The sequence below is a fragment of the Schistocerca gregaria genome, chromosome 7 (assembly GCF_023897955.1).
Source record: "Schistocerca gregaria isolate iqSchGreg1 chromosome 7, iqSchGreg1.2, whole genome shotgun sequence".
NCBI classification, from domain to species: Eukaryota; Metazoa; Arthropoda; class Insecta; order Orthoptera; family Acrididae; genus Schistocerca; species Schistocerca gregaria.
Genome location: NC_064926.1, coordinates 290,358,368 through 290,380,653, shown reverse-complemented (window position 1 = coordinate 290,380,653; position 22,286 = coordinate 290,358,368). Strand labels below are relative to the sequence as shown.

The 22,286-nt window shown below is 43.1% G+C and overlaps 1 protein-coding gene across 1 annotated transcript in view; it reads left to right on the top strand.

Moving 5' to 3' along the window:
- The window catches only part of LOC126281673 (protein O-mannosyl-transferase TMTC1-like), a 568,931-nt gene that overhangs the window by 471,214 nt on the left and 75,431 nt on the right, over positions 1-22,286 (top strand). Inside the window, exon 10 of the mRNA XM_049980827.1 lies at positions 4,283-4,396. Coding sequence (XP_049836784.1) covers positions 4,283-4,396 — 114 coding nt within the window. The remainder of the gene's footprint in view (positions 1-4,282; positions 4,397-22,286) is intronic.

Below are 22,286 nucleotides of genomic sequence, written 5' to 3'. Positions count from 1 at the left end.
AATTAAAAGCGCACCCCTAAGATATAAACCAGGTGTTCCACATATTTTCACTGCATTTGGATGCAATAATGAACTTGTGTCAGTTGTGAATTACGATTTCTTTCAAACGTTCGTGGATCGTTACGTAAATCTAGACAAGCCTGTATAATTTGTTCCTCCACATTGTCCACCGTACGAACGAAAGTCCTGAGCACTTGACATTTGATATGACACCAGGCAGAGAAATTTAGAATATTTAATTTTGACGATTATAGAGTTCGAGGAATAAGCCACGATCGCCATATCGATTTTGTACCGTACTGCTGCTGTAGATTTACATACACAGTAAAATTTCCCCGTATCCCGCCTTGCACCAACCACACACCCTGGCCACAGACCAAGGGCTAAATTTGTTACCAGTTAAAAGAAGACGCAATCAAAAGAAATAACATTAACTAACGCTATAGCAGAGGCTCTTAACCACAAGTCCACAATTGTCTCGTAAATGGTTCGTTTGTGGATTCACATTTAATGAATTGTTTTCTTTTTATTATTGCATACTATGACTGGTAAGAGTTTTCGCTTTCATATGTAATACATCTTCGATACAAAGTGATTCAGAATTCCTGTTACATGTTTGTAGGGATTGTGGAGAGGACTTACTATGTGAGGATTTCATAAGAACCGATGTCTGAAGATGTACCGCTTGGACGTAAAATCAGTTTGAAGATTGGATCAATTTAAATTTCTCGCATCGAAATACCCGCACTATGGGCATAATGCCTTTTGAGTACATGCCCTCAGGTGCTCTTCTATGCATCGAAAGAGCACCACAGCCAAACCTCCTAGTTTCGAACATACCAATTTCTCGTAGCCTTTGTTGTGGTCAGACCAAGATGTTATGTGATGTAACAACTACATGAGAGACTGATGAAGGTGCCCTCTTCTCAGATTGTGTACATAGCGTATAGTGGCAGCACTGAAAGTGATCCAATATCCAAACTGATTTATATGCTGGAGAGAGATGGGTTCCTTATCAAACCTTCATCTATTAAGTCTCCTCTATAACCCTATAAACCTGGAACATAAATTTTTATCATCCTGCGTACTGAGTGTTAGGGTTACAAATCGAGGTATATATATATATATATATATATATATATATATATATATATATATATATATATATTAATGACTGATACCAGTGAACTGAACAACATTACATCCGTGTTGACTTTGTTTGCAGAGTAATAAGTGCAGCTATCACAAGTAGTATGGCCTTAAATTTGATAGTACCACCAAGTGTGAGGGGCACAAGCAAGCCATTAATGCTTCTTTTCACTGGCCAGTAGACCAGGTAGTGAAATGTGGATGTGCAGAAGCAACACTGTATAGTCTATACTGATAGGCATAGTCCACCTTATGGTGCAGTTACGACCGTTCAGAAAGCAACAGATAGTGCATTATGTGTTGGTGCGAAGACTGTCAGACGCGGAGAAAAAACATGTGACAAACTAAAGTGTTACACTTTAAGATACCAATGATGACAATACCTGTACCTAGGCCCATAATACCCTGTATATCTAGCAATATCACGAGTTGCCACCGAGGAATAAAGAGGAGCTGATTTCTGTACAGATGCTGGAAAACTGAGCGTTATGTTGGTAAATATTTGGTAAATATTTATTTATTTATTGTTATGAACTTTGAGTTTCAGGCATGTTACATCTACGATTGTTACTTTTAATTTATTCTACATGTATTTGGTCAATGGAATTATAACAAAATCCAGCTCTTACAATTATGTGTCAGGTAACTACAATTACGTCACATAGTGGTATGCTTGTGTGTCACAACGTTACATTTAAGTTAGAATTAATTTATAATGTAATACAATTACTTGGGATATGCTCTGTGGTATACATATATGGCATTGTTATACTACTTACTATTATAATATGAAATTACTATACCTATTCGACCATGCCTCGCGACAGTAATGAGTCAGAAAACGAGGGAGCGTATGCAGGTGTTTCTACAACTACCATTCAGTTCCAGTCTCTAGCTAGGACAAACGGACACAGCTCCTGACCCTAACCAGCCCTTGTTACTGTCCTGTTACATGGTCTGAGCGATGATCACACGAGAAGACGTACATCTAGCACTGAGCCGGGAATCACCATACACTCTCTCTCCGTTTCGCCCCAAGCTACCGTCCTGTACCGCCATACTCTCCATCTCCTTAGGTTAGTGGGGCAGAATTTCCAAAATTGTCCTTCTGCAGACCTCCACGACTAACAGTAGTCGTTGCTTGAATGGCGAGATACAGCATTTTTTGCTTCAGGTTATGTGGCTTTACACTAACTAATCAGATGTATCCTGACACCTGTTAGTAAATATTACTATGTGTTGTGTCCACCCTTCACCTTTATGAATACTGGAACTTTGATGGGGACACTTTCATTGATGTGTCTGAACGCCTGTGTAGGGTTGGCAACCAGGGACGCTTGACGCTAGGGTGTGGAGCAAAGTCGACGTTCTGTTTCTTTCCAAAGGGGTTGCAAGTGTGTCCGAAGGAACAGTGCGCCGTTCTTTGTTAACAACACACACTACAATACCATATTTCTACGTTCTTCGTTAACAACACAGACACTACAATACCATATTTCTACACCAATACTAGGGAGCAACTTTTAATAAAATGTCATCCCCTGTATGGGAATTATATAAAGTGTGTACGAGGATTGGGACGCAGGAACGACGACATATCGAAGTTTGGGTCTAGCCCTGAGTCTTTCACGGATAGCCAAAGCGGTTTACGTGACTGCTCGTGTAAAGAGCGAAATCCAGGTTCGAGTCTCGATCCGAAAAAAAAATTCAGTTTCACCACTCCCTCGGACAGCTAGTTCTCGTTCGCAGTCGCAATTGCGAATACATTTAACGCAAATATTATCTTGTTCAATCACTCCCTTGGAAAACGTGAAACGTCCCATTAGAAAAATTATACATGACTGTGCTTAAACTGACACAAAATATTTTTAGCGCAACGCAGTCTGACTTTAAAAAATCCCTACAAAAGAATGGCCCTGACTAACATTAACGTATACGTTTCACAAATCACTTACCTCAGAAAAATCTTGGTTACTCGAAGTACTGCAATACAGTGAGCGCCAGTACTGCCAGCTGAATAAAAGATTCAAACTACTGAAGGCACTAACTACTGACAGGCATAGTTAGCAAATGAAAGATTTTGATAGAGAACAAACAAGGTATTTACCTTAATAGTGTTCAAAAGTGATTATATATATAGCAGTTCATGACATCCAGTCTTACAAATTTCAAAACTCCGCCATTTCTCACCCCACATCCACCACTGCTGGCGGCTCACCTCCAACTGCGCCACGCTACGCGCTAACATCCAGCTGCCCAACACTATAATGGCAGACAACAATGCAAACTCCCAATAGATTGCGCACAGCACAGCCAGTGATTTTTCATACAGAGCGCTACGTGGCGTTACCTATAAGAAAACCTAAACAGCCTACTTACATAGCCACCATGCTCACCAGAAAAAATTTTACAAATTGTTTTGGGCAGTGGCCAACACAGATTTGAAAAACATTTTCATGATTACAATAACAAAGATATCAAATGCACACACTTGTTCATACAATGTTGGTCAAAAGCTAAAATTTTCTCACAGTCCATAAAGACAGTCCTGATCATCTATCACAGTAAAACTGATTTCTCAAAGTCTGAGCAGTAAAATGCAATGCACACGGAAGTAGTGGATTTCCAACCAGTCTTGAAGAAGTAGTGTTGTCCTTCTAACGGAAAGACAGTGATGACTCTTGACATGCTGACAGGTAATGGGCCAAAACAGAGCAAACCCACCGCAGAGTCAGTCGAAGTTGAAGACTATTGGTAGGTATGTAATCACAGAGCAGACCCACTGTAGTCGTGGTAGAGATTATGGTATTGGTGGGGCACCAGAGGTGCAGACCCACTGCAGTCCTTGTAGAAATAATGGTATTGGTGGGCCATCGAAGGTGCAGACCCATTTCAGTCCTTGTAGAGATTTAATAATTGTCAGGTTATACAGACTTTAGATGAACCATTCTGAAATCGTTATCCCGAAACCCACAACCACACATGTTTACCTTTGTACCAAATGTTTGCAGTTGTGGGGTGGAATGGACTTGCCAGCAATTGTTAATACATCCACGTGTGAGACGTTAGGACGCAGCCGCTGCTGGAGTGTCTGGTGGCCAGGAGCTGAGCCGGTGTGTGCTATCGGTTGCAGGGCCGGCCTGAGAGCGCTGCCCCATAACGCCAAGATGCACTACAACCTGGCCAACGTGCTGCGGGACGCCGGCAACGCCGACCTGGCTGCCGAGCACTACCGCGAGGCTCTCAGGTGAGTGGCGCCGCAGCTGCGCAATTAGTCTGAGCCACCGGCGGGCACGGGCTGCAGCGGTCCCCTCACTGCGCCGTAAAGCTGTGTCCTACAGGAGAGACAAGCTAGCTAACGCCACTTGTGCTTCCTGAAAGTGTTCGTTTTTACCAAGCTACGGGCCGAGGGCACAGTGAGCATGTTACTTTCCGCTATGAGATTTATCTTAGTCAATTAAATTGTCAGCTTTCTTCCTAACATAGACTTCGGGCTTTGCTACAGGTCATTCTGTCACCACAACCTTCCTCTTACAAACTAATGCAGACGCTAAAGAAATGTTTAAGTTTTTCTGTTTATGACGTCACACAAATCCTCGACGTTATATTACGATATGAAGACTACGTCTGTAATCAATAGGTTCCTTTTATAATTGGTTTAGACTGTGTAGACATTATCAATAACCCAGCAAAAATAAGAAATACGACATCATATAAAACATCATTATTACGCTCCGGAATGAAGCCGATTTCTGGTGCCAGTAAATTCCGTTGACCGTGGTTTCAAGTGGCTAGTCATTACGAAAACTCCTATAAAAGTAAGAAGCACTATGCAAGTACGTATAGGGCGCTATCACGCTAGCCGACTATAAAATACTTCACTAGATTTAAAAGTAATACCATAAATATCGCATGAAAATATGCTGGGCATCAACATTTCCTGGAGGCTTCTACTATAGGGCTCACTGGGGTTAGCCCCTATAAGTCCTTGTGTAGACAGTCGTAGCTGTAGAAGTTTTGTTTACATGGAGGCTTTTACCCTCGCAATACTAAAACGAGGGAGTGGACTCCCGGGGGGTGGGGGCGGAGTACATCATGCCCATGTTATGGAAATATAATGATGCAGTCACGTAGATAATTTAAATTTTTTTAAAAGTATATTGTTTTTAGTGATTGCTTCTGCCAGATTCCGCTATTGTTTCAAATTTTCAGCGAGACTTAACCCAAAAGCTTAAGTGTTAGTAGTGAATAGACTTTTCGCAACAATAGTCATATTCTTATTTTCAGGTTCAAGACTGTTATTATACATCAGTATATAAGTTAAAGAGGCATGTTGTGAACAAAACTCAACGACAATGAACGGAATTTCTGTTTTTTTAATACTTTTGTGGTGCTCATAAAATAACCACTCCCCTCAGTCAGTTACACGTTATGGAAAATTCGTTGGTATTGCTGAGGTTTTCTAAAACATTTTCAGGCTCTGGACCATACTTATACTTCATTATCTACTTATAAAGTATGTTGTTGATAAAACATAACAGGAAGGAACAATTTTTTGGTAGGTATGAAGTCCACCTCACAACTTCACTAGTAGAAAACATCGGTTCTTTGGACACGTTTTGAGGCATCAAGGGATTACCAGTTTAGTATTGAATGGAACCGTGGAGGCTAAAAATCGTAGAGGGAGGCAAAGAGATGAATTCACTAAGCAGATTCAGAAGGATGTGGGTTGCAGTAGATACTGGGAGACGAAGAGGCTCGCAAAGAATAGAGTAGCATGGAGACAGGCAGCAAACCCGTCTTTGGACTGACGACCAGAACAATTACACAAAGTCCTGCTCTCTCTCACTCTCTCTCTCTCTCTCTCTCTCTCTCTCTCTCTCTCTCTTCCCTTCCCCAACCCAACTGGTAGTAAATGTTACAGAAAATGCGCTGCCGGCCGCGGTAGCCGTGCGGTTCTAGGCGCTGCAGTCGGGAACAGTGGGGCTGCTACGGTCGCAGGTTCGAATCCTGCCTCGGGTATGGATGTGTGTGATGTCCTTAGGTTAGTTAGGTTTAAGTAGTTCTAAGTTCTAGGGGACTGATGACCTAAGATGTTAAGTCCCATAGCGCTCAGAGCGATTTGAACCATTTTTAGAAAATGGGCTGGCGTTGCTATGGTTAAATCTAACGTAAAACAATAATTCTAACGTAAAACAACACATGAACCATTTACTATAATCTAGAGGTGTCATGGTTAAGGAGTGTATTTCAACACCTATATAGCGTCGGCACATGTGTAGAGGTCGTAGCCACTGGCGAGTAATAAGGTGACATGTTTATAGGCAAAACAGGTGTCGTAAGGTCAGGTCTATATGAAAGAGTCAGCAAATATATTCAGTGAACGTGGCCAGCATCAGTTGGTTAAAACGCACGAAAAATCAATGCTGGCTGGGCCGTATATTGTTGCTGAAACTAAGTTTACTCGGGCTATAAAACTTGCTCATTCCCAACAACATTAAGCACTATTTTTGGCCACACCCATTGTAGTCAAATGCTCGGCAATACTGCCTGCCACTGATGACCTACAAAGCTTGGGGCAGTAATTTCCGAGTCAGGAGCTTTTACGCGGACTTCACTATGGCCATGAAAAGTGCGACAGCAAAAAACTTGAAGGGAGTGCGGCTCTTCTGAATTTCCGTTCCACAAGAAGAAAAGGTAACAAGAAAAAGCTTAATTGACGTTTGTCAATGCTTTCTTTTTAAGTAGGAAACTGCCTGGGAACCTAACACTTGTGTTGGTACTGAATACATACTTTCTACAAAATGCTGGAACCTTGTCGGAGTATTGATAATACCAATCGCAGTTTTGAATCTCCTTATAGTAGTTGACCACAACGCTTCAGTTTTTTGCCTACTAGTGATTAACCTAGAGGTTTTATGTAGCACTGTGAAGTTCACTTCTCATCGACATGCCTCTTAATACCAGGATGTTTGTAACGCTTTAGTGGAAAGAAACTAGAAATTCATTAGACTGCTATGAAATAACAATGAGATTTTAATGTTTACATGTTATTGTGTTTCACCTGTATAGTAGTAAAGCTATGACTATCACAAATACAAGACATGTACGACAGCCGTTATGGGACATGAAAGTATTGTACACAATTAACATAACTAAAAAGAGACAACTGGCAAATTGCTGCCCACGCACACGAAGACAGTAATTAAATTATATAAAAGTTTCGAAATCGTAAGAACCTGTGTAGAAGAAAATTTGGGCTTACAATTGCAAATGTTTGTATACATTACTATCGGTGTTCCAGAATTCTGGTAGTGATGAGATAACACATAATTATATGGAGTCCATAGCTGTCTCGTTTACACACCTCTGCATTCCTGTAGACAACAAAAGGCCGACTTGTGCCTCCACGTATGCACGCATACTTGCGAACGAATAAGAAAATACTATTACATCTAACAGATTACGTGACTTCTCATTGCGGCATTGCAGGCTCAGACAGAGAAAGAAGCGTTTACACCAAAGGCCATATGGTGAGACAGTATAAAATATTCTTCAATCTCGGTGGACAACAGCAAGACGTTGACAGTATGCTTGCAGCTGAACGCAGAAGGAGCCTCCTCACCTATAAAGGCCGCCTGTACCATAAATTTCCGTGTATCGCAGCAACATTGCTTCAATTTTCATGGAAACATTATTGCAGCCACACAGTGCCGTCACTTGCGGCCCCTGTGAACGTACCTGAAGTGCCTGTTGTGAGGTAACGGGCAAGTTGTGGCGCCCTGAAAATATTCTAAGTTCGGAACTGGCGTAGGCACACCGGCCACTCGGCAAGCCGGGGTGCGTCAGCAATCGCAGTGGTGCCGAACATTAGCTGGAGCAAGAGGAGCCCAGCGCGTGGTCCACACCGACGACATGGTTGGGAATTCCATGTTGACGCTGTTTCAAGGACTGTGTTTTGTGTCAATCAAGGAAATTTGTATGCCAGGAGTGCCATAGATGGTGGACTTTGTGAAACAATAGTGGCAGACATTTCACAGTTCGTGTAGAAATTAATAACAGCCAGAGAAATCCTTCTACCTTAAAAAGAAACAAGTCCATTACCATTATTTGCACAACGATTCTGTTGGTGTAATCAGATTTTCAGTATCTTTATTAATTTACAGTTAGTATCTGACTGCAAATTATGCGACTAACACCTAGCAACGAATTTCCAAAAATAAACGGTTCACCCGATTTTGTCGATCGATTTGTCTTTAGAAAGCTATTAGTGTAAACATAAATTGATACGAATTACAGGCATGTCACTTGAATAGTACATAAGTTATAGGCGGTCAAAGTGGCTGATTTCCATTGATCGAGTCAGGCCATACGTACTCCACAGTTACACCAAAAAAAACAGTAGCAGCATGCTTATAAATATATTTATTTGTCTATGTCTTTGTTTATATCCGATATATACTATTCATGACGAAATTGGCCAAATATTTACTGTGTTTTAGAAAGCACAGAGACATTAGGATACTGGAGTACTTTTGCGTCTATTTTTTTGATATACGTTTATTTGATTTGTTTGTATATCTAATAATGTGCGTTAGAGCATGTTTATGGTCCAGCCGAAGGAATATTTAATTTATTTCAAGTTATTTAAGTGTAAATCCAGTATTTCCTATGTGTTACAATGTGTTTCTGAGTATGGTTCGGCTCGGACACTTGGCGGGAACGCTCTAGGCCAATCACAGCGCTCGTTTCTATGGCAGGCGACTACCGAAGTCAATGGAGAGAGTGGATGGAATTGGTGGGGGGGGGGGGGGGGGGGGAAGCATAGGGTCGCACAGGAGGCAGGGAGTGCTGGACAGGAAGGCGCAAGGGATAGTCACAGGAAATACTTGGAGAGTGTTGAGCAGTTTCCGCTTGGTCGCGGAAGATAGAAATATTTCATAGTGCTGACTTGTCCACTTCTAAGATTTCCGTCGCTTCTGCAGTGAAGACGTAGTATGCGTTTAGAACTGAATATCTCGCGAGCTGTGTTGTTGTTCATAACTAATTACCTGAAGTAGGAATCTATTCTTTCACTGTTATTCAACTTGTATTTTATTTAATTGCTGGACCATCGACGCCAGTAAGTGTTTTGCAGTAATAAACGGTATTCTTAAAGGTGCTTGTTCTATCGTACTCATCATTTAAAGTCGTTAAAAATAGTACCTGCAAATTTTACTTATAAATTTCTATGTTACATTCACAATTTGCAATTGCCGAGTGATAGGAACCTTCGACCATTCGATTCATGTGTACATTCATACTAGATACTGTGGATTAATCAGTATTTGGCTTGTTTTGCTGAAACTACGTGTCCCAGCCCCTAGACCACGAAACCAGCCAAAACTTTTGATATTTCAACTCTGAGTCAGAGGGTACGTGGTTGAGGGTCACTTTGCACGGTGCTGCCACCGATGCTTTTTGCTTTGGTGAAGTTGTCAAGATTCAGAAGTAATTTATTTTGTATCATCTTTTCACATGCCAAATGGCAATCACTGGTTTGTTACATTCACTGTTACCTGTTTCAGCAGTGATTTACTGACCTCTTTATATTACATTTTACTGCGAACAGAGATTGACTTCCTTTACACAAATGTACAACGACAAATACATACTGACATTCTTAACTCAAATGCACCTGCACAGGTAATATTGTGATCATTGCTCAGTATAATAAAAGAGGGAAAAGCACTAATACTGGCATCAGCATCAGACATATTTCGTAAGTCGTTTCCACTTCTACATCTGCTTAGTCCTCGGGAAGCACTAGACATGACAGTTGTTCAATGAATATTAACATACTTCATATGACGTGCCACAAATTAAAAGAACAAAACTAGGTACAGCCATAGCACTGGAGGTTTAACTCTGTAGAGGTGCATAAGTGATGTAGCGACTTTCACAGGGGCAGTGGTAGCCATTGCCCGAGGACGTATGGCGATGCCAGCGCTCGCTTGCATTCTTTTGCATCAGTGCAGTAGCGAGTGTGTGTATCTATACACAAAGAGACGTCATTTAGGTGCCCAAAACGGAACACACGAATAACGTCTGCTGTCTGTCATGAGGCGAAACCATGACAAAATGGAATGTGATGAGTCCATAGGAGCTATAATGTTCACCAATCCTACTTGGTGGTTACGTAGGTAACAACTTCCAGAGACGAAATTTGATTTTTTCACTACATCTTAAAATTATTGAACGAAGTTAACAAGTTAAAATGCATCATTGTGAGGTATAACCCGTTCACTTTACCATCGCTGTTTTAGATGAGATTGCTGCCAACTGTTAACATGTTCTGCTAGTGATTATTTCGAACGACGCAGGAGCGGTATAGCTGTGCTGAATCAAAATGTATCATATTTTCTGAACTGACTAGCTATACTTGCAGCAGACAAAACACATTCCATAAACACATTCTTTTATAAAGAAACAAACGGGAAGAACAACAAGAAAATAAAAATGTTTGTTCACGGTCGTAAAATGCAGCATGTGTGTGTGGGGGGGGGGGGGGGTTGTGGTGGGGGGGGGGGGGGGCAATGGTACATTGGCTTTTAATATCCTGCCGGCGCGGTGGCCGTGCGGTTCTAGGCGCTGCAGTCCGGAGGAGCGGGATTGCTACGGTCGCAGGTTCGAATCCTGCCTCGGGCATGGATGTGTGTGATGTCCTTAGGTTAGTTAGGTTTAAGTAGTTCTAAGTTCTAGGGAATTAATGACCTTAGATGTTAAGTCCTATAGTGCTCAGAGCCATTTGATCCATCATGCATTGCTATCCATACAAAATCACCCATGTTCAGAAGTTGCTTCCTGTTGACCTGCCAACAAGACAAACGTTCGCTCTGAAATTACTTGCTCATATAGAAGCGGACAATGAACATTCTGTGTCATTAGAACCATTTATAATATACTGGGTGAATCACTTAAAACTTGCACCACAAATGCTGCCGGCATGGAAAGTGCTTTTCACAGAATGGGTTGGTAGGCAGTGGCTCGTTCCGTTGCAAAATAAACAGATTGTAATAATTGTGGCGTCCTGCCCACTCGTCGCTTATAGCGTGCCTAAGGGATGCTGCGTTCTCGAAAGGCTATACAACAATTCAAGCTAATAACATTAGTAGTTTTATTTCAGTTAAGCAGATTGACAATACTTAAACTGGAATTTACAATGGTGTCGTAAGCGATGGGCGACATGCCAAATAAATCCGAGTCTTTTGCTATATACAATGTTCGTGCAAGATGACACACAGTTTGTGGATCACTAATAACTGCTATTGTAGCGTTCTCTGCTAGGTCTGCCCTATAATGTCCGAATGCTGAGTAAATACTGAGCGCCCGCAGCTGACAGGCTCGACGATTATATTCTCCTCTTGTAGAGGCCGTTGCTGCACCATTGATCTACGTTGTTTCACCGCCTTCTCTTCTCTTGCGTTCTTCATCTTCGTTCCGGCGTTTTTGGGTACAGTAGATCATTCCTCTCCCCCACCATCGTCCCCCCCCCCCCCGCCCCTCCTCCCAAAACCAATGATTCGTAGGAGTGTAGGGAGTGCGACCACACTGCGGGAGTGGCAGGAGTGTGGACACATCACCGGGCCGGAAGCTGTGGCTGCAGGGGACGTCAAGCTTCCAGCCATACCCCGCCATCCGGCCTGCGCTCTGCCAGAAAAATCCCCCTGAAAACGACTTGAACGGTACGCGTCCATCTGCTGCTGTCATGAAACAGACGAAGAACACGTGGCTACTGCGGTGTGGGCGGGTCCATCGGTAGGACGAGAGGAGGCGGAGGAGGCGAAGGCTCCGTGTCTATGAGGTCGACCCGCAGTGTCATGAGGACACCCTCCGGTGGCTGCTGTGGCCGCGCTGTCCTCCGGATCTGCGGAGGAGGCAAAGGCTCCGTGTCGAGGCCGACCCGCAGTGTCATGAGGACCCCTTCTGGTGGCTGCTGTGGCCGCGCTCTCCTCCGGATCTGCGGAGGAGGCGAAGGCTCCGTGTCTATGAGGTCGACCCGCAGTGTCATGAGGACACCCTCTGGTGGCTGCAGTGGCCGCGCTGTCCTCCGGATGTGCGGAGGAGGCAAAGGCTCCGTGTCTATGAGGTCGACCCGCAGTGTCATGAGGACACCCTCTGGTGGCTCCTGTGGCCGTGCTGTCCTCTGGATCTGTGAATCTGGGAGAAGAGAGATTGAAAGATCATCGTCTACACGACAGAGGCGAAGTTTGTTTTGATGACAGTGCTGCAAGCCATCAGGACCTGAAAGAAGATACATGCAAGCGACGGACGATGTCGCCTCATGCCGACCGTCTGCTGCAATTAAAAACCATGAAAAACTCAGTATCATGTGGAGCGAAGCGATACGTGCGGCCATCCTTCGGCGCCGGGTGCTGAGGCGGGTGGAACAGGTACAACAGTGTCCGATGGAGGCGGCCGTGAAGCAGTTCCGCCGGCGATGGTCCATCTCTTGGGAGTGAACGATTTGAAGCTAGAAACAGCTGCAGTGCTTGATCCCTGGTGTGTGCGGAACGAAGTATGGTCATCTGCTGCTTGGAGGTTCAGACTAAACGTTTCGCTTCGCCGTTTGACTGTGGATGGAACACCGCAATAGTTAGTTGCTGTATGCCATTGCGTTCACAGAATGTTTCAAATTCATTTGACGAGAACTGTGGTCTATTGTGTGACACTATCACTTCAGGTAAACATTCTAGGCAAAAAATCGATGACAACACCGGATTTGTGCTACGTAACGTTGTCGAGTTGATTGGCACAGCAAAAGGAAACTTGCTGTACGAGTCAAACACAATCCACCAGCGAGTGTTCCAAAAAGGTCCCCCAAAGCCTATGTACACAAGTTGATATGGCGATTGCAACGTACGCCAAGCAGAGAGTTTTTGTGGCGGAGCAGACTGATTTTCCGCACATGCGTGACACTGTAACGTCATTTGTCCTATTTGGGCGTCCATACCCTTCCTAGTACAGCGTCGACGCGCTAACTGTTTCGTACCAACAATCCCCCAGTGTTCTTGATGAAGTAACTGCCACACTTCCTTTTGCAAAGATTTAGGGATCTACACACGTGACTGTCCACTATCATTTTGAACAAGAATTACACTTTTCTGTACAGCGAGGCAATACCGACGGGCAGGGCAAGATGTGCAAATGTATGTCAGTTAAATGTTCAAGTCGGAATCAACTTCTGTTGTGTCACCGCCAGACACCACACTTGCTAGGTGGTAGCCTTTAAATCGGCCCCGGTCCGTTAGTATACGTCGGACCTGCGTGTCGCCACTATCAGTGATTGCAGACCGAGCGTCGCCACACGACAGGTCTAGTCTAGAGAGACTCCATAGCATTCGCCCCAGTGGTACAGCCGACTTTGCCAGCGATGGTACACTGTCTACATACGCTCTCATTTGCAAAGATGACCGATCAGCATAGCCTTCAGCTACGTAGTTTGCTACGACCTAGCAAGGCGCCATATTCAGTTACTGTAAGTACTATCTTCAAGAACGTGGTCAGCGCGACAGACTGTCAATCCAATGGGCCCGGGTTCGATTCCTGGTTGGGTCGGAGATTTTCTCCGCTCAGAGAGTGGGTGTTGTGTTATCGTAATCATCATCATTTCATCCCCATCGACGCGCAAGTCGCCGAAGTGGCGTCAAATCGAAAGACTTGCACAGGCGAACGGTCTACCCGACGGGAGGCCCTCGTCACACGACACTTCACTTCTTCACAGATATAATTGTGAATCATGTACCGTCAAGAGCGATATTCATCATTAATGGATTAAAGTTAAGTATCAAACTAATTACGTCCGCTTTCTGAATTCTCATTCTTTGTCATGTTCCAGAACTCGCGTCAGTATAGTTCTTCCCTCCTCACGCCAGAATGCGTGAGCTAAAACGCGTGCATTTTGGCCTTCACTCGTAACACGGTGTTGGCTCTTCTGCTAACACAAAAGCTTCCTTGGCCTGTACAGTTTTCTTATAGTTCAGCTCAAAATTCTGATGCAATTCATCGATGTGACAACATGATGCATCAGGGCCAGTCGGAAGACGTGAAAGCGAGTCCACATTATTATGTCGAGCTGTCGGACGCTACACAATCTCGTACTGGTATTGAGATAACAACAAAGCCCATCATTGCAATTTTTGGGCTGTTCGTACAGGATCCGGTTTTGTCGGATGAAACAAGGACTGAAAATGTTTGTGATACGATACTAAGTAGAATTTTCTGCCATACAAATAGTGGTGAAATTTGGTGACACCATACACAATAGCGAGAGCCTCTTTTTCAATTTGTGAGTAGTTACTTTGAGTGGTGGGCAACACTTTTGATGCAAAGGCAGTAGGCCTGTCTTTATCACCAATTATGTGCGAAAGCACTGCAGAGATTACGTGAGAGTAAGCATCAACTTGCAATACGACTCAACTCACTTGTCCGGATCAAAGTGAACTAAGCATCTATCACTGAGCAATGGATCTTTATCTTTTTGAAAAGCTACGTGGCACTCATCTGTACAAACAAAGGGGACATTCTTGTAACGCAAGCGATGCAGTGGAGCTGCGATTTGTGCATCATTCGGTATGATCCGAATATAATAGATCATTCTCACTAAGATTGACTGCAGCTCTGTGACGTTGTGAGGAAGTGGCCAGTCTCGTGTGGCTAACAAGTGCGACTGAAGAGGATGTATACATTGTCTGTTTATGAGGTGACCAAGATACTACATCCCAGGTTTAAAAACAATCACATTTGTCCAGTGTACACTGTAGTCCTGCATCAGATAACACACGAAACAAAGCACGGAAATTTTGCAATATGTTCTTCAGGTGTACGACCTACTACTACAATATCGTCCTAATAGTTTGAACCGGTTGGCACTTGTGGAGTCAAATTTTCCAAATACTGTTGGAAAATGGTGGGTGCGAAATCACTGCCAAAAGGCCAACGCAAATATTGAAACAAGCCCCAATGAGTATTTGTTACACACACTTTTCAGATTCTTCAATGTGCGGTACTTGAAGACACGCGTCGCGCAAATAAGTATTTGAAAAATAGCGTCCAGCGCCTAATTTCTCCATGAGATCCTCTGGACGTGGCAATGGATAAGTATCAATAACGGTTTTTCGGTTGACTGTAGACTTTAAGCCAACAAAAAGGCGGATACCACCTTAAGATTTGGGGAGCAAAACCTATGGACTTGCCCAATGACTAGCTGATATGGATGCAATAATTCCACTTTCTTGCAATTCTGTAAGTTCAGCAGCGACCTTGTCCTGTAATGCAATGGGAACAGTTCTGGCTGAGCATAGTCTTTCATCGTAATAAGTGAAGCAAATTTGTTAGCTTTGCCTAAAGCTACAGCAAAGAGTTCTGGGAATTCTTTTAGCTAGCTAGCTAGACTGTGTTTTACATTGAATGCAGACACTGACAAGACATTGTCCTGAATATTAAATCCAAACAAATCAAAAGTATCAAGACCAAATATATTCTGAGACTCACTTGATTGTAGCACTGTAAAAGTCACTGTTCGCGTATGTGAGCGAGAACGGGAATGTCTTGTCTATTATAAGCCGTCAGTTGCGTGCTAGTTTTAGAAAGGCGTGGGGAGCCTAACAGTTCATATGTGTGGCGATTTAGCAATGCGACAGAGGCACGCTCGTCCAACTGAAATTTCACACGTTTCTCACAAATAAGTAAGTGAATAAAAAGGTAGTTTGACTGGTGTATCACTGTAGAAACTGCACGCTTGCCTCTTGCGGACTTGGAACATACTGCATTAATGAATGGGCCTTGTGACTAGATTTTTATGAGTGGGTCGAATTATTATGTGTATTCCGTTGCAAACATACGGATTCTACATGTCCTCTCTTGCCACAAGTGTAGCACTGAGCTTGTCTAGAGGGGCAGTCGTGGCGACTGCGCCGTGAATAACACCAAGGGCAAGTCTTAATTCTGCGCGCCTGTGTAGCTGCCTGTTTGGCGAACTATGTACGTGGCGCGGAAGGTTGGTTATTCGGTGTGGCTAGCGCGAACCGCTGGTACGGAATGGGGTGATCGGAAGCAACCCGACAAATAACTGGCTGCTCAATTTATGAGCCGACAAGGCACCGGAATCGTACTGATCTAGTATGTGCAATACCTGCTGAAATGATGGATCGGACTGTTTCAAAATCTGTTCTCTGAGGTTGACATCAGACACATTGTCCACGATCGCATAAGGCAAAATAACATCTGAATATAAAGCACAGCAAGCAAATTACAGTTTGCATTTTGGAAGTCGTATAGTAATTAAATACGTCGAACATTTACCTTAGGACTGTGTTCTCCTACAAATATGGCGGTTCTTACATTATGGCCTGTTGTATTTTCTTTAGGTTTCCGTACCTCGATCTGCAAAAACGGAAATCATATGGCATCATTTTATCGTCCAGCTCTCTGCCCACCTGCTAAGTTCCATTTTTCTGAGGGTGGGTAGACGTACCAAGTCGAAATTTATGTCAAATTCTAAAGTGTACAGATTATTGGGAATGTAAAAAACTTAAGCTTCAAAATCAGCTTAGTCACACACATTCTGATCCTCACCAACTCACTCTTTAAAACCTATCGATCACGTATCTATGTACATAGATAACAGCCTTACCGCAGTGCTAACACCGGTTCGCACCACACCACCGATGTTAACGCTGCCGAGCTTGGCTAGGGTTTGGATGGGTAACCGTCCGACTCTGCCGGGTGCTGTTGCCAAGCGGAATGCACTCAGCTCTTGCGGCGCCAATTGAGAAGTAGTGGCACTGGTCACGAAAACTGGCGCCAGCCGGCACAGCGGTGTGCTCACCGTATGCTCCTCCGTACCTACCTAACCCTGAGGATGACGTGGCGGCCGGTAGGTACCGTTTGGCCTTCAAGTCCTGTTCGGACGGTGTTTCTTTCTCTTTTGATCTGTAAAACTTAATTATATATACTCGTATGTACCGACCCCTCAGAGCGAGTGTCTTGCTCGATGTTCGAATTCTAGGATGTATCTCAGCGGTGATCTTTCTAAGAGCGTGATATGAATATTTTTTGTCTCAACACCGTTTTCCATACTACAATCACACCTCGCATCTGCGTTACGCTAACGAGAGTTGTTTATACACTCCTGGAAATGGAAAAAAGAACACATTGAAACCGGTGTGTCAGACCCACCATACTTTCTCCGGACACTGCGAGAGGGCTGTACAAGCAATGATCACACGCACGGCACAGCGGACACACCAGGAACCGCGGTGTTGGCCGTCGAATGGCGCTAGCTGCGCAGCATTTGTGCACCGCCGCCGTCAGTGTCAGCCAGTTTGCCGTGGCATACGGCAAGGGAACTTGCTGTTCCAACAGGACAATTAACGACCGCATGTATCCTGTGCCACCCAACGTGCTCTAGAAGGTGTAAGTCAAGGCCCCCTTTCAGCATGTGTGGGGCTGGATGAAGCGTCGTCTCACGCGGTCTGCACGTCCAGCACGTACGCTGGTCCAACTGAGGCGCCAGGTGGAAATGGCATGGCAAGCCGTTCCACAGGACTACATCCAGCATCTCTACGATAGTCTCCATGGGAGAATAGCAGCCTGCATTGCTGCGAAAGGTGGATATACACTGTACTAGTGCCGACATTGTGCATGCTCTGTTGCCTGTGTCTATGTGCCTGTGGTTCTGTCCGTGTGATCATGTGATGTATCTGACCCCAGGAATGTGTCAATAAAGTTTCCCCTTCCTGGGACAATGAATTCACGGTGTTCTTATTTCAATTTCCAGGAGTGTACATACATCACCTTGTCATGGTTCGGGACTAGCGACGAAATCGGAACTCCGTACAAACTTACTGAGATTATTTACGGTAAGACGTTATCGTTAAATTGCTATATCTGCAGTTCTATAGCACGCGAAATAGAAGACTAGAATACTGGTATATAGGCCAGTCGTCATTGGAAGAATTATAAAGTAATCTAACTCACCCTCGAGTGGAGCAGTTTACACTTACCTCATTGAGACGCAGATCCACCTCCCACCCCCAAACCCCCACCCAACACACAATTTTTCTTACGTCAGTCACAGTTTTGGCGGACCATATTTGCCTACGAATTTAATATTACTAATAAAAGATGTAAATTTTTTAATATACATATTTTACGTGGATCAGGACATGTTACCTGTAATTAAGAAAGTGTCATGGTGATCTCTCCATTGGCTAAAGATTACGGAATAGTCCCCTATTTGGACAGCGGACTGCCAAAGGAGAGGTGACATCAGAAAAAGACTGAATAATCAATGAAAGGATAACGTTCTACGAGTCGGGGCGCGGAATGTCAGAAGCGTGAACGTAGTACGGAAACTAGAAAATCTGGAAAGGGAAATGCAATAGCTCAATCTAGGGTCAGGGAAGTCAAACGGTAATAACAGAAGGATTCATGGTCAGATGAGTATAAGGTAATATCAACAGCAGCAGAAAATGTTATAACGGAAGTAGGATTCGTTATGAACAAGAAAGTAGGGATGAGAGTGTGTTACTGTGAGCAGTTCAGTGACAGGATTGCTCTTATCAGAATCGACAGCTAACCAACACCGACAACAATAGTTGCGGTATACATGCTAACATCGCAAGCTGAAGATGAAGAAATAGAGAAAGTATATGAGGATATTGAAAGGATAACACGATGAGACGAAAATCTAGTAGACATGGAGAGTGGAATGCAGCTGTATGGGAAGGAGTAGAAGAAAAGGTTGCAGGAGAATATGGGCTTGGGACAAGGAATGAGAGAGGAGAAAGATTAATTGAGTTATCTAAAAAATTTCAGCTGGTAATATCGAATGCTCTGTTCAAGGAACACAAGGGAAGGAGGTATACTTATAAAAGGCAGAGTGATAGGAGAAGATTTCAGTTAGATTACATCATGGTCAGACAGAGATCCCGAAATCAGATTCCGGATACTAAGGCGTGCCCAAGAGGAGATATAGACTCAGAATACAATACAGTAGTGATGAAGAATAGGCTGAATAACACATTAGTCAGAAAGAACCAATATGCAAAGAAGTGGGATACGGAAGTACTAAGGAATGACGAGACATACTTGAAGTTCTCTGAGGCTAGGGATAAGGCAATAAGGAAAAGCTCAGTAGGCAGCACAGTTCAAAAGGAATGGACATCTCTAAAGGGCCATGATAGGAGTTGGTAAGAATGCCACGCTTGACTGAAAAGATACTTCAGGTGATAGATAAAAGGAGGAAGTACAAAAATGTTCCGGGAAACTCAGGAATACAGAAATGCGAAAAGCTGAGGAATGAAATAAATAGGAAGTGCAGGGAAGCTAAGGCGAAATGGCTGCAAGAAAAATGTGAAAAAATCGAAAAAGAAAAGCTTGTCAGAAGGATATACAGGGAAGTGAAAACAATCTTCGGTGACATTAAAAACAAGGGTTCTAACTTTAAGACAACAACCAGAATTCCACTGTTTAATCCCGAGGAGACAGTGGATAGGTGGAAACAATACATTGAAAACCTCTATGGGGGGGGGGGGGGGGGGAGATTTTTCTGATGTGGTAGAAGAAGAAAGAGGAGTCGATGTAGAGGAGATACGAGATCCAATATTAGAATCATAATATAAAAGAGCTTTGGAGGACTTAAGATCAAATAATACCGAAGGGTTAAGTAACATTGTTTAAGAATTTCTAAAATCGTTGGGGGAATTGGCAAGAAATTGGCTATTCACGTTGGCGTGCACAATGTATGAGTGAGGTGACAAATCATCTGACTTTCGGATAAATATCATCCACACAATTCCGAAGACTGCGAGAGCTGACAAGTGCAAGAATTATGCTACAATCAGCTTAACAGCTCATGCATCCAAGTTGCTGTCAAGAACAATAGACAGAAGAATGAAAAAGAAATTTCAGGATGTGTTATATGACGATCAGTTTCGCTTTAGAACAGGTAAAGGCGTGAGAGAGGCAATTCTGATTTTGGGTTGATAATGCAAGAAAGACTAAAGAAAAATCAAGACATGTTCATTTGTTTTGTCTACCTGCAAAAGCGTTCGACAATCTAAAATGGTGTAAGATGTTCGAAATTCTGAGAAAAACAGGGGTAAGCCGTAGGGAAAGACCGATAAGATATAATATGTACAAGAGCCAAGACGGAAAATAAGAGTGGACCACCAAGAACAAACGGATTAAAAAGGGTGTAATAAAGAGATGTAGTCTTTCGGCTCTACTGTTCAGTGTCTACATAGAGGAAACAATGATGGAAATAAAAGAAAGTTTCAACAATGAAATTAGAATACAGAGCGAAGAAATTTCAGTGATAAAATGACACTGTTATCACTAGTGAAAGTGAAGAATAATTACATTTTCTGCTGAGTGCAATGAACAGTGTAACGAGTACAGAATATGGATTGAGAGTAAATCGAAGATAGACGAAAATAATGAGAAGTAGCAGAAATGAGAACAGCGAGAAACGTAACATCAGGATTGCTGGTCACGTACTAGATGAAGATGAGTAATTCTGCTACCTAGGCATTAAAATAACCAATGAGGGACGGAATAAGGAGGACATAAAAAACAGATTAGCAATGACGAAAAGGGCGTTCCATGCCAAGTGAAGTGTACTATTGTCTACATAGGCATTATTTTGAGGAAAAATTTCTGAGGATGTACGTCAGCAGTACAGAATTTTATGACAGTGAAACATGGACTGTGGTTAAACCGGAACAGAAGAGAATCGAAGCATTTGAGATGTGGTACTACAGACGACCGTTGAAAATTAGATGGGCTCAAATAGTAAGGAATGAGAAGGTTTCTCGCAGAATCGGAGAGGAGAGGAATATGTGGAAAACCCTGATAAGGAGAAAATACAGGATGGTATGACATCTGTTAAGACAGGAAGAAATGTCGTCCATGTTACTAGAGGGAGCTGAAGAGGGCAAAAACTGTAGAGGAAGACAGAGAATGGAATATACGTAGCAAATAACTGAGGACGTAGGTTGCAAGTGCTACTCTGAGATGAGAAATTCGTGGCGGGCCGCATCAAACCACTCAGAAGAATGATGACCAGGGAAAAAAAAATATAGACGTTTCACGCAGTAGAATACAGATGGTAAAAGGATTGAAACTGGTGAACAGATAGGTAAATGCAAGCTCGTTAACCAGTTAACACACTAAAACTGTATTTAATAAGGTCCTTGCACCGGTTTCGCAAATTTTTTAGTTCCATCTTCTGGTGCATCTGTGTATAGAAATCATCATTACTATTATAACAGCGAATAAATAAGCACGTAGTAGGAATAAAATAATTATGGACTGTTTGATTTAAAAAGCTGGACGTGGATTAACCAGAGTACAAATCTACTTAACATTGAATAAAGGGGTTGCATTATGAGCCTCTATCATTGATATGAAAATGTACTGGTGTGTTGCGGACTTACATTGCAATTACATGTAATCATTGCAGTTTACTATTGGCAGGGTGTAATGGTCGACGCCGACCCGCTATATCCTCAGCAATTATGAATATTAAATCATGGGTGACCACCTTTGCTTCATATGTCGTACCGACAAGAGATCCTACAAAGCGATAGAAATGGCAAGCTTTGAGGTAAGTACCTATGGCTTATTCACACGAAAATTAGTTTAACTTACTTTAAAACCAGCCGCTGAATACCAAACGTGCCGATGTCGTTTACGAATAGAACAAAACTTCGTCCTGTTCACGTTAATAACCCTATAATAAAACTTTTATTGTAAAATGGTAACTATAAAGGATAATTATATTAGACAGGTGGAGCAGGATTAATCTCTGAACTAGCAAATACATGCTGAAATGAACTTACTGATTTCCGGTGCTGTGGTGACACCTTAATCGATGAAAATGGTTGCGACGGCTGTCCCAGAATATTACCATGCAGACCATGTCAAACTGGTGATCTGTCATGAGGGCGCAGAATCGGGTACCTCCCGCAATAGTTGAACAAACTTACCAGCGGTTTGGAAGAGCGCTTGGCGCGACGTGCTGAAGGGATGAGACGAAAACGCCAAGTATTAAACCTAGATTCCAGTACTACACGGTCGATTACATTTACTAA